Below are 12,614 nucleotides of genomic sequence, written 5' to 3'. Positions count from 1 at the left end.
AGATCATTGCATTTCTTAATACTGCACTTTGAACAAATCTATTTATACTACTCTGTATTGTAAATGAAGAAAAATTTTCAAAGAAGTTCCTGTGAGCAAATGACAGTAGCAGAGCAATGTATTGACAAGGGCTGAAGATTTGTTTGGAAAACTGCTCCCAAGATTAATAGATTTCTAGGGAATGAGTCAGAAAGAGGGTTTGAATCAGGGATAAAAGGGATTCTCTCCACACTGCTCATAGGTTTTTTTTGGAAGAAAATGTGGAGGCATTGTTTTGAGAAAACAATGTTCAATAGAGTGGATTTGGTTTGCTTGTATATTTTATAGGAATAATACCAGATTTTTTCTAATGTGACGATGGTGTTGTTCTCCTTGTTTATAATTAGGATTACATATATTTCTCAGAATGTGGTCTAACATATCGTTAGACTACATAAATATAATAGAGAGAGAAAAATGATTACAGATAGATAGATTTATATTTCTATCAGATGTGAAGAAAGGGAATAGAATTAAATCATAGAGATAGAGAAGTTTCTTAACTTAAATATCTCATTTTCTAAGTAAGTCCAGACTAATAGTGGGAACCGAAATAAACTAAAATGTCAAAGACTATGAGAGATATTTTGAGAGATAATTCAAATGTACCATTCATTAGATTTTAACTTGGAATTTTTTTCTAGAAATGCTTTTATTTCAAGCTCATGGATTCTATTTGTGGCTGCTGTATGAGCCCTGACTGGAAAACAGTAATATCTGGGCTCATTCTAAAAACTGAGGAATCCATAAACAGCCAGATCCAGGTTAGTGGTAAATCAATCTATTTCCCCAAATGCCAATTAGATTAATTCCATTTTACCCACTTATTTTCACTAAAATGATTTTGTAATTATTCAGTGACAAAACAATATGCAAATGTCGATACATTCTTATCTGCATTGTTGCAGTCCAGTCACTGTTAAGAACTGAATTTGCCTTGATAACATTATTAGTAACATTTACGTCTCACCAAGAAAACTGAATCTGTATATTTCTGTTTGTAATGATTTAAATTTTCTTTCATTTTTATCATGACTTCCATTTTCCCAAATTGAATTTAGAATTTGTGAGTTAATGCTATGCAGACTGATTAACCACCATAGTCACTATAAGAGCCTTAGATAGAGGAAAAACAACCCCGGCACTTAGCTCTTTTAAAAACTAAAGACTTTTTTCCAGGTTTTATTGAAGCTGAGATCCCTTTAATTCTGACTTTTTTGTCCAGAAATTTTTAAGAAAAAATAGGTAATTATGTTTGTTTTTTGGCAGGTGTTGGAGAAAGAGGAAAAAAAGAGGAGGAGAAAGAATAAAATATCCCATGCTTCTTTGTAACAACATGTATTCATTCATGAAAATCCCTTTATAGATTATTTAAAAATATTTAGAAAATTAACACATTCTTGTATAAAAACAACATTTCCACCATTTAGCAATGGAAAGTTCATAACTGACTAAAGTTATGCTAAAGGGAGTACTAATATTGCTTTAGACAATCCTAACATTTGTTTTGTCAGTAGGCTATTCAGGGAAACTTTGTGCCTTATTTAAATCCATTTGTAGAAAGTAAGTAGGAAAAAATATCTAATTTGTAACATTATTCTATATGTGAGGAATACCAATTGTTCATAAAATACATTTAAGAAATATTGACAGCTTTTCAAGAGACATTTCATCATTTACATGTTCACATACAAGATGGATTGCTAGGAAGAGTGAGCACGAAATAAAGGGTTCTGTTGAGCCAGACACAACATCCAGGGCTATTGAGCAGATGATGCTTAAAGAGCTGTTATAGTTTTTCTTGGCACCTTTAAGAAAAAATATCCATCTGCACTTTTGTCTTTTGGATTGTGTGTGCATTCATTTGACAGAAAGGAGTAAACATAAATCAATATTCCTAATAATGCTTTGCTTTTGCTATGGTGTTTGCAAGGTCTTTTCACTATATTCAAGTGGCACGAGTGGCAGAAGTTAAGAGAAAGTGTAGCTCCATCAATCCAAGAGTACAGGATGAAAAAGGGGATGGAATGTATTGGTATATAATTAAAAATATCATCACTCGGGAATATGATCTTTACAGGTGGACAACATGCTCATAACCCAAGTGGAGTCAATGGAAAGAATAAACAATGTGACAGAATTCATTCTGCTGGGTCTGACCCAGAATCCAGAACTGCAGAAAATCTTCTTTGCTCTGTTTTTCATCACCTATTTGATCACATTGGCAGGTAACACGCTCATCTCAGTCACCATCTTCATCAGCCCAGCCCTGGGTTCACCCATGTACTTCTTTCTGTCTTATTTGTCTATTATCGATGGTTTGTACTCTTCTTCCATAGCACCCAAAATGATTTTTGACTTGATCTCTCAGAAAAACACCATCTCCTACAGTGGCTGCCTGACCCAGCTCTTTGTTGAGCATTTCTTTGCTGGCACTGAGATCATCTTGTTAATGGTGATGGCCTATGACCGCTACGTGGCCATCTGTAAGCCTTTACACTACATGACCATCATGAGCCGACCTGTATGTAGTTTCCTCGTGGGGATGGCTGGGATTTTAGGGTTTATTCATGGCTGGATTCAGATTTTGTTCATGATTCAGTTACCATTTTGTGGCCCCAATGTCATTGACCATTTTATGTGTGATTTAGTACCTCTCCTGGAGCTGGCCTGCACGGACACTCATACTTTGGGGCCACTGATTGCTGCCAATAGTGGATCACTGTGTTTACTCATTTTTTGTATGTTAGTGGCTTCCTATGTCATCATCCTGCGCTCCCTAAGGACTCATAGCTCAGAAGGGCGTCGCAAAGCCCTCTCTACCTGTGCCTCTCACATCACTGTCGTCATCTTATTCTTTGTACCCTGTTCATTCTTGTATCTCAGACCCATGACTTCCTTCCCTGCTGACAAAGTTGTGACGGTGGTTTGCACCCTAATAACTCCTATGCTGAACCCTTTAATCTACACCCTCAGAAATGCAGAAATGAAAAATGTCATGAAGAAGCTCTGGGATCAAATAGTGAAAACCAGTGATCAATAAATCTTATGACTGGAGTATTTAGGCAAATAATACTAATAATACTTTGTAAGAAGTTTAATCTCCTTTTTATATGATTAAACTCCAGAAAGTCTTGATCCTATCTGGATCTTGTTTTCTAGGAACTCTCATATCTGGCAGGCTGACATCCATTATGAACAACAGACATTGCCTTGAGTTCATGATAATTTCCAGGGCCCGTAAAATGTTTTAATTTATTTTCAAATAGAATATAACTTATAATGTTTTTATGAATGAATTGAACCCACAAAAGTCATAATGCAGCCAGGATTGTGTGTATAAAACAGATCGACATAAACACTTTGAACAACTTTTATACTCAAATTTACAGCTGGAATAAAATTTTATTTTAATAGATTAAGAAATTTTATATGAAATACGTTTAGATAATAGAGAAAGAAATTTCAAGAAGTACTTTCATCTGAATATACTATTTTCCTTCTACCTGCTTAATTTTAGAAGTTTTAAAATGTTCTCCCTTAATAACTGTGGAATATTTTTACATATTATAATCTCAAGAAGAGAGTATTTGCATGAGAAGTTACTTTGTTAAAAATGTTATCTTCTTCCTATGGTTGATTGGGAAAAGAATTGGGAGAAGATTAGACTGGAACAAAAGAATTACAACTGATAAAGTCTGTAGAGTTAAGGTAGAAAATATCTCCATATTAAAGTCTGATTTAAACACTAAGGAAAAGTAGACTTGGAAAACAATATAGTTGTTATAAGATAATAACAGTGATATAAGAACAAGTTTTGCATTGTGGCACTGAACAACAATGATAACTCTGGATTATAGAAAAGAGTCTCTACCAGCAACATAATAAAATACTAAGAGATTCAGAAACAGATTCTTTGAGTCAGAGATGAAAAGCTTTGGATCAAATTGACCTGATTTCTTATCTTGTTTTGTGGCATTAATTAGTCTTATAAGCAAATTGCTTCATTTCCCTCCACCTGTTCCATTATTTGTAAAAGGGACATAGCATTCTTTACTTCCTTAAATGGCAAGAAGTACATGATTATTGTTGGAAAAATGACTAAGCTGAAAAATAATGGAGGTTGCTGGAACACTGTACACCCATCAGAGCACTTAATTTGTTTTATCCTCCTTTTCAAGGTCAGTTTTCCATTGTTCCCTATGGGCACCTCCCATTGTATCACATCCAGGAGCTCTTTACTCCGTCAACCATTACCTTTATCTTGTAATTTCCATTTCTCCCTTATCAAACTAAGTGCAGATGTAGATAACTGTGTAGGGCCTGGGAAATTCCAGGGGCCTAGAGAAAGCCTCATTAGAATATCTTTTTTAGAGTAGCTCTAAAGAAGAATCCACAACACTCACTTTTAAGTTTAAAAATAAGCAGTAATAAAAAGAAGAGAAAAACACATACCATGTTCTTACCACCAATAAGCAACTATTCTTTAGGTTACCTAGTGCTTCCAGTATTTACTCAGTTCATTTTTCCTTTTATAATTATACAACAATAGTATATGAATATATTGTCCTTTTAAAATTAGAACATAAAAATAAAAAGACTCCTCTTCTCCTTTTTGCATACCTGGCAGGAATCACTAGTGTGAATTAAGTAGTATTCTCCCAAACCTTTAAAAAAAATCACCTGACTTCACATGCACACACACATTCACTCATATACACACACATATGCAAAAAATAATTTTGTGTGTTTTTTTCCTACTAATGTTATCATTCTAGAAGCGAAATTCAGCAACTTGTATACTCAACATTTGTTTTCCAGCTACATCTTTATTCTCTTTTAATAAATAGTGATCCAGTTGATTTAACTACTGTACAATAATCCATTATATCTGCCAGATCTTCTTTAAGCATTGCCTATTGATAGATATCTAATTGGTTTCATTTTTTATTACAAGCAATTATAAGTTGAATATCCTTGTATATGACTCCACATATATACCTACAAGTGTGTAAAATGATATTTTTTAAAATTTGATTTTATTTTTAAGAGATAACAACAAATAATTTTATTTGATGGCTATGCTACTTCCAGCAGCCTATGAGAGTTTCTGCCAGTTCTCATCTTTGACAACACATGGTATTGTCATTTGTTTTAGCCTATGCTCAACTATTATGTAAAAATATCATCTCATTGTTACTATAATTGTCATTTTCCTGGTTATTCCTGAGGTTGGACATCTTTAAAATGTTCAGATAAAATGTAAGCTTCTTGTTCATTTATGTCGCTATTCATTTATTGTTTGATAAACTTTCTTCTTATTTCTAAGAGTGTTTTATGTATTCTGCTTATTTGACTGATACATATTTTCAAATATCTTTTCTTATGCAGTGACTGGTCCTTTAGCTTTGCTGATGATGTCTTCTTGTCATTTATAAGTTCTTTATTTAATAAATCATCGTATTTGTCAATACATTTTGGTTATGTCTCATTTCAGAAACTTTAGATTAAGAATATATTCTTAAATAGTATCTTCTAATAATTTTTAAAAGTGAATTTTTGTGTTTAGACTGTTAGGAAACTAATTTTTTTTTTAAACCCTGAAATGGCTTCCTATTTTCTTATAGGACTGAGACAAAAGTTCCATAAGGCATACATGTTTTTTCCTTGAAATGACCGCTATCTATATCGCCTATCATTTTCCTATATAGAAGATAAGTTTATTATAAATCATGGAACTCTACACCATGGAAAGTTGAAGCCATGAAAACGATATATTCAGATTTCTAAAACACTGATATGGATAGCTTGTAAATGGACATATATTTTCAAATCCCTTGGAGTTTGAAACAGGAAGAGTTAGGAAAAATAAAAGGAAAGGCCACTTTGCATTAGTGGCTGAAAAAGCAAACTCTTCTACTCTGAGGGCTACATATATGTCAAACCTAATACAGATAGAAAAGCAAACAATTATCGTGGAAAGGCCCCCTTTACGGAATGTTAGGAAAGCCTTGAGGTTGACATAAAAATATCAAGTAAAATATGTTGGGTGTTTACTGTGCACAAGAAACTGGACTAAGAACTTTACATAGATTATCTCATCTAATTCTAACAAGATTTTGAGATACTCATTATCTTTATCTTTCCTTTCAAGAAAGACATTGGAAGCTTTTTGAGATATGACCACTTAATCATATGCCACTAGTACATGTGAGAAACAAAATTCAAACTGGGGTTGCTCTGTCTCCAGAGGCAGAGCACTTAGCCTCTTTGCTATAATATAGCAGCTACACTGGGGTTATACAATGTGCTGAAAAGGTCCAGCATCCTGGTCTAGATGCTATCAAGGCAGCCATATACGGCTAAGAGTAAAGTATTTGCTTACATTGTATTTTTTCTTTATTATAAAGTTGTGGGTTTATAGCGCAATCGGGCATAAAATACAAGAATTGCACATACCACCCTGCCAACAACACTAGCATTGGTGTTGGATATTTGTTACAATTGATGATAGTACATATATTTTTAATAATTGTACTATTAAAGACCATGGTTTAACTTAGGTTCACTGTTTGTATAGTGCAAGTCTATAGTTGTTGTTTTTTTTAATGTTTATTGTGTTACCATATATACAATCTAACATTCCCCCTTTTAATCAAATTCCTATAAATATTTTCATGCTGTTAATTGCATTCACAATGTTGTGCTACCATCACCACCATCCACTGCCAAAACATTTCCATCTTTCCAAATAGGGACCCTGCACGTTTTAAGCCTTAACTTCCCATTCCCTATGACCATCTCATCTCCTGGTAACCTGTATTCTAGATTCTGACTCTATAATTTGGCTTATTCTAATTGTTTAAAATCAATGAGATCATAAAAATATTTGTCCTTTTGTGTTTGGCTTATAACAGTCAACATAATGTCTTCAAGGTTCATCCATGTTGTCACATCATTGTATCAGGACTTCATTGTTTTTTCAGCTGAATGATATTACATTGTATGTATATATCATATTTTTTTATTCATTCATTGATTGATGAACACTTGGGTTGTTTCCATCTTTTGAATATTGTTAACAATGCCACTATGAAGATCAGTGTGCGAATATCTGTCCAAGTCCCTGCTTTTAGATATATACCTAGCAGTGGTGATATTAAGAAAACACCTGTGCCTGTATTGGTTTGGATTAAACTAACAACTATTACTGATCCCCCAATCCACTCTTTTCTCACAACCATAGACCCTCTTAAATTAGCTAACTCTTTTGAATTGTTGAAGATCTGATGTTATATATGCTAATAACAAAAAGAGAACCGTTGAATGTCAGAGAATCCAAATGTAAAAAGTGCAGGAGAAAAGAATCCTGCATTGATCAGAAATCTACCTCCTTATCTTCTCTCCAAGATTTACTGTAAGAAGATAAGTAGAGTTACTGAAATGACAAGGTTGGTTGGGACCTCGTCAGAATATGACCTCATGGCCAAGAGCACACACTGTGGTAATAAGAACAAACACCAATGTAGTACTTAATCTTTGCTAAACCATCTGCTAACTTCTTTACATAGAGCAGCTTGTTTAATCCTCATATCATTCCCATAGGTAGATTACTGGCATTTCCCCATTTAGCAGGGAAAGAGACACATATTTACCAATCACCCAGCTAATTAGTTTCTGAGCTGGTGCTTGAACCCAGACATGCTGACTCCAGAGCCTGTATGCTTCTCCACTACCTTTTACTACCACTTCCATAGAGCCAAGTCCTTCTCTTTATTTGTTGTGTAACTTTCAAAGGCCTCAAAACTTCTATTTATTTTTCTCTAAAATGAAGATAAGAATAGTGCTACACTCTGACGTTGAAGAGAAAAGTAAATGAAACCTGCATGCCAAGTGTTTGTTCAGAGCCTTTCATGTTATAAGCATTCAGTAAATGTCATCTCTGATCATAACCATCTTAAACACCATGGGCAACAACTTCTTCTTGTTGCTTAAGAAGCCAAGGACCTAAATGTTTAAGTTCAGAACTGAGTAGGTAATGATATGACTACATTTTATTATAAATATGAAAAATATCCTAATACTTATCCTTCTAGAGAACACATGAGGTTGCAGAAAATGTAATCAGTATATGTGTTGTACAATGAAATTTATGCTCCTAAACAAAAATGCTAATTTGATTTAACTCTGTGATTCAAATTTATGGGAGTAAAAAGTAAATTAATTGTAAATAGCAAAGAAAGTAAGTCTCTTGTTTGTGTTATCCCAAGAAACAAAAAACTATTTTGTGAAAACAAACAAGAAAGGAACAGTATTACAGTCCATTTTTATTTGAATTGCATTCTAATTTTATCCAACTAAAAATAATAGACTATAGAAAACTTTCATTGACTAGATTTTGGGACACTGACAGATCACCTGGATTTATTTATTTTTTATGTCCTAATATCATGGAATGTTGGGCCTGGAAGCATTTTTAAAGAATCTTCTAAGCCAGCTCCAAGTATCTCATCCCCTATTTGACTGTTTCACATGATTAAACTCCTGGATGAGATTCTGTTTTTATATCTAAGGAAATAAAAATTGGACTTAATTTATATATTGGCTACTGATTACAGAAATTCATTTGAGCTTCAAGTTTCTCAGTAGTACTAGGTTAGAACCCAAAAGAGTTTTGTTAATTTACAAGCACCTGGGAATTTACTCTATCATCCATTTCCCTTTTCTTTGCTGAAGAATCCTGTAACATTTAAAATCATTGGTTCCATTTATTTCCATTTTACAGATGGTGAATTTGAGACTCCAAAAGATTAGGTGCAGCTGGCCTCAAGTCACCTGGTAATTCATGGTGGAGACACTACTAGAACCTCTTCACTCCAGCATTTCTTATATAATCAACACCCACATTTTACCACTGTCTACATCTGGCACTGGAAAGCAAAAAAAAAAAAAAAAAGAAAGAAAGAAAGAAAAACCTTGACTGCTAATATCGGGGAGAAAAGCCTCACAGAAAGGGCTTTTGTTTGTAGGCTCTGCTTTCTGCTAAATTCATAGCAGTAAACTCCTTAGCATAGTATCAGAGAAATTCTTTCTTCTCCCCTGAAAAGGGTCTTTTGTAAGGTGTAAGTGATATAATATGAATTACCTGTGCTGTATGCTTTCTGCCTCCCTGAGGAAACCAATTCTCCTCTCACAGGAGCACTTGCTGAAGCAGTGATGGAACAAGTTTCAGCCTTGTTCACTGGTGTGGACAAGATTCCTGCCATCATCTAATTAGTCCTTTTTAATGTAGTCTTGATTTCACAAGGAAACAACTTCAGCAGTGCCTAGAGTCTTTTTAGTGTCTAGAGGGAGAGTCTATAAATGGTCAGGAAGAAATCAGAGTTGAATTTCATGAACTTATATTGGAGGGTCAGGGTTATTAAGGAAGTCATTAAGTTTAACAACGAAAATCAACAGCATTTATTTAGCATATTCTGTGTACCAGGCATGGGTCTATGTTTTTTCACATATATTATCTATTTCATTCCCACCACCCCAACCTGATGGGGAATCATCGTGGTTCATTTTCCATATATCAACTGTGTGGACTGTCAAAGAATAAGGGAAACAGAGTCTGATCAAACTGAATTGTAATTACAATTCCACCATTTCAGTCATTCAATAAGTATTTATTCATGGGAAACGGACTTTGGCCCAGTGGTTAGGGCGTCCGTCTACCACATGGGAGGCCCGCGGTTCAAGCCCCGGGTCCCCTTGACCCGTGTGGAGCTGGCCCGTGCGCAGTGCTGATGCGTGCAAGGAGTGCCGTGCTACACAGGGGTGTCCCCCTGCGTAGGGGAGCCCCACGTGCAAGGAGTGCACCCATAAGGAGAGCCGCCCAGCGCGAAGGAGGGAGCAGCCTGCTGAGGAATGGCGCCACCCACACTTCCCGTGCCGCTGACGACAACAGAAGCAGACAAAGAAACAAGACGTAGCAAAAAAAAGGACACAGAAAATAGACAACCGGGGGAGGGGAGGGGAATTAAATAAATTTAAAAAAAAAAAATCTTAAAAAAAAAATAAGTATTTATTCAGGCCCTACTCAATAAAAGTCAACATTTTGCTAAATGCAGAAAACTTCATAGTAAATAATGTTGACATACCATTCTGACAGTGTGGAACTTACTGTCTAGAAGGGGCAATAACCATCTCCAGAACAAAGCACAGGGAAAACATAATAAATAAAAGAATTACATCATCATTAACTGAACACAGGAAGAATTAACCATTTGAATGCAAGTCAGGATAGGAAATGCAGTTATCCAGAAAAGATTTGAGGAAAGTTCTGTTGTTTTATGACTTGGTCCACTGTGTATTACATGCATAAGTGACACATTTTTTTTCTAGATCTGTATGAATTGAACCAATGCCAGCCTGGCCAAAAAGGGGCAAAAGGAGATAGGCTGAAGGAAAAATGACTTCAAAGGCAGAACCATGGAAGCTGAAGTCTGGACCGAAGACATCTTCTCAGGCTAAGAGAGTGGTGTGCCCTTTCACCTCACCATTCAGGAAGAGTGTTGAGCACCTAGGTTTCTCAAGTGTCTGGGGGATTGTGGAGAGGCAGGACACTACCCCAATATTTGACAAGGTGGATACTAGAGGCCTGCCACCACCCTAATACTTGACAAAGGTGGAGCTGAGAGCTTGGCCATCACCCCAATGCTTAAAAATGTTGAAGCCTCCACCCCAGTGTTTGGGAGGAGTATGACCACTGTACAAGCCTTTAGAAATGGTAGGGCTGTAACTCCATCAAGCCCAGAGGATAAAACGTCATTCTATAGATGACTCTCAGAACTTGATTGAAATCTAATGGTCCCCGGTTCAATCCCTAGCCAGTACCTCAAAAAAGGAAAAGAAAAAAAAAATATATGTATGTATATATGTATTTTTCCTTAAAGTTAATCCATTCCTGTGGGTGTGGACCCATTGTAAGAAGAATCTTTTGGTGAATAGAATCTAAAGTTAAGATGTGACCCATCTCATTCAGGGTGGGCCTTAATCCTTTTACCTAATCCTCTCCTTTATACAAGAATGAAAGTCAGACAAAGAAAGAGAAACCAATGGAAGGAAAAAAAAAAAGCTGGAAGCAGTGAAACCTGAAAGAGAAGGGAAAAACAAGCAGATGTTGCAATGTATCTTGCCCTGGGACAAAGGAGTAAACGATCTCCAGCAGCCAGTCTGGCTGATGATGCCTTGATTTGGACATTTCCTCAACCTCAAAAGTATATAAGTTTGTAAACTAATAAATTCCCCAAACTAATTCTAAGGCTTCTGCAAACCTTTTCCCCTGAATCTAGAATAAGTTAGAAAATATGGAAGATTTAGTCCACTATTAATTCATGTCACTATCTTCAAAAGGCTCATCAACATCAACCAGCAATCTCACCATATTTATGTAATTAACATATTTTCCAAACTTTCCTCAAAGACCATTTAAAACCTTATTTGCTTTCCTCAAAAACATTTTCCCCACCCTACAATTTCTACTCTTTACTTTTAACTAGAGTACTCCCAGTCAGTCTTGTCAAAAGTTTTCTTATAACTTCCTTTCAGTGTCTGGCTGATCCTTCCTTCCTTCCTTCCTTCCTTCAACATGTTCGATTAAGATAACAAGCCAAAGGAAAGTAATAGCCAAGCCTTTAATCACTTACTGCAATGGTAAGAGGCCAGAAAAGGAAAAAGTGCCTACACCCATGATGTTCCATATTACCCCATGAACTGGTGTTGGGATGAGAAAGGGTCAACTGTATAAGCTTAGAACGAGGTGGTCTTTTCACTGCTGAGAGAACTTCAAACAAAGGGCTCTTGCCATTTTATGAACCTGAGGGCTGAGGACAAGGAGAGGGGATGGACTAGGATTGGAAAAGTACTGAACACTGAAAATACAGAAGTGTCTTTAAGGCCCTCTGATAAGTTTGTTTTGGAAGAAGCTTCTGTGAAAGGCCTCTGCCAAGAGCCCCTGATAAAGAGTTCTCAGAATAGAGGTGCCTAGACTAGGACTTCAGATACATGTAAGAGCTTGGCCTGCTGGTGGGGTTGGGAGAGAGGATGGCCCTGTGTCCTTGAGTACTTCTCCTTTCAGAGACTGCAAAGCCATGCCCATATACCTCATGTATGGGGAGGGGAGTTTTCCTCTGTGCACCCTACCAGGTAAAGCCTTCCTAATTACCTCTGACTGGGCCTGAAAGACACACATATGATTTTGGCCTGGAGTCAGACTCCTCACTTCTAAATTGAATTTATTTGTAAATAGACTGGTAATGGGAAAAAAAAAAATGAAGGAAAATTTCCATAGATCCCCCACAATGAGGGTTAAAACATAAAGAGAGTTTGCATTTGATAATCTGGGAAGGACACCCCTTATTTACCATGGGGAGAGGGGAGAACTTAGGCAATAGCCTCTGCAATAGTCACAACCTTAAGTTCTGCTGGCACCGAAAATAGCATAGTGACTTTGAACTACCTATAATCAGTGCTGCACCTCCAGGTGCTGGAGGCCTTACACACAAAACAGATGGACTATTAAATGGAGA

At 36.0% G+C, this 12,614-nt stretch overlaps 1 protein-coding gene across 1 annotated transcript; it reads left to right on the top strand.

Moving 5' to 3' along the window:
• Positions 1-2,152: 2,152 nt before the first annotated feature.
• LOC101434203 (olfactory receptor 4C45-like) lies at positions 2,153-3,082 on the top strand. Its single transcript, XM_004447417.1, has one exon. The coding sequence runs from the start codon at positions 2,153-2,155 to the stop codon at positions 3,080-3,082; it is 930 nt and encodes a 309-aa protein (XP_004447474.1).
• The last annotated feature ends 9,532 nt before the right edge of the window (positions 3,083-12,614 follow it).

This window comes from Dasypus novemcinctus, chromosome 10, assembly GCF_030445035.2.
Source record: "Dasypus novemcinctus isolate mDasNov1 chromosome 10, mDasNov1.1.hap2, whole genome shotgun sequence".
NCBI classification, from domain to species: Eukaryota; Metazoa; Chordata; class Mammalia; order Cingulata; family Dasypodidae; genus Dasypus; species Dasypus novemcinctus.
The sequence above is the reverse complement of the archived record's forward strand: the minus strand, read 5'-3'. Positions and strand labels throughout refer to the sequence as shown.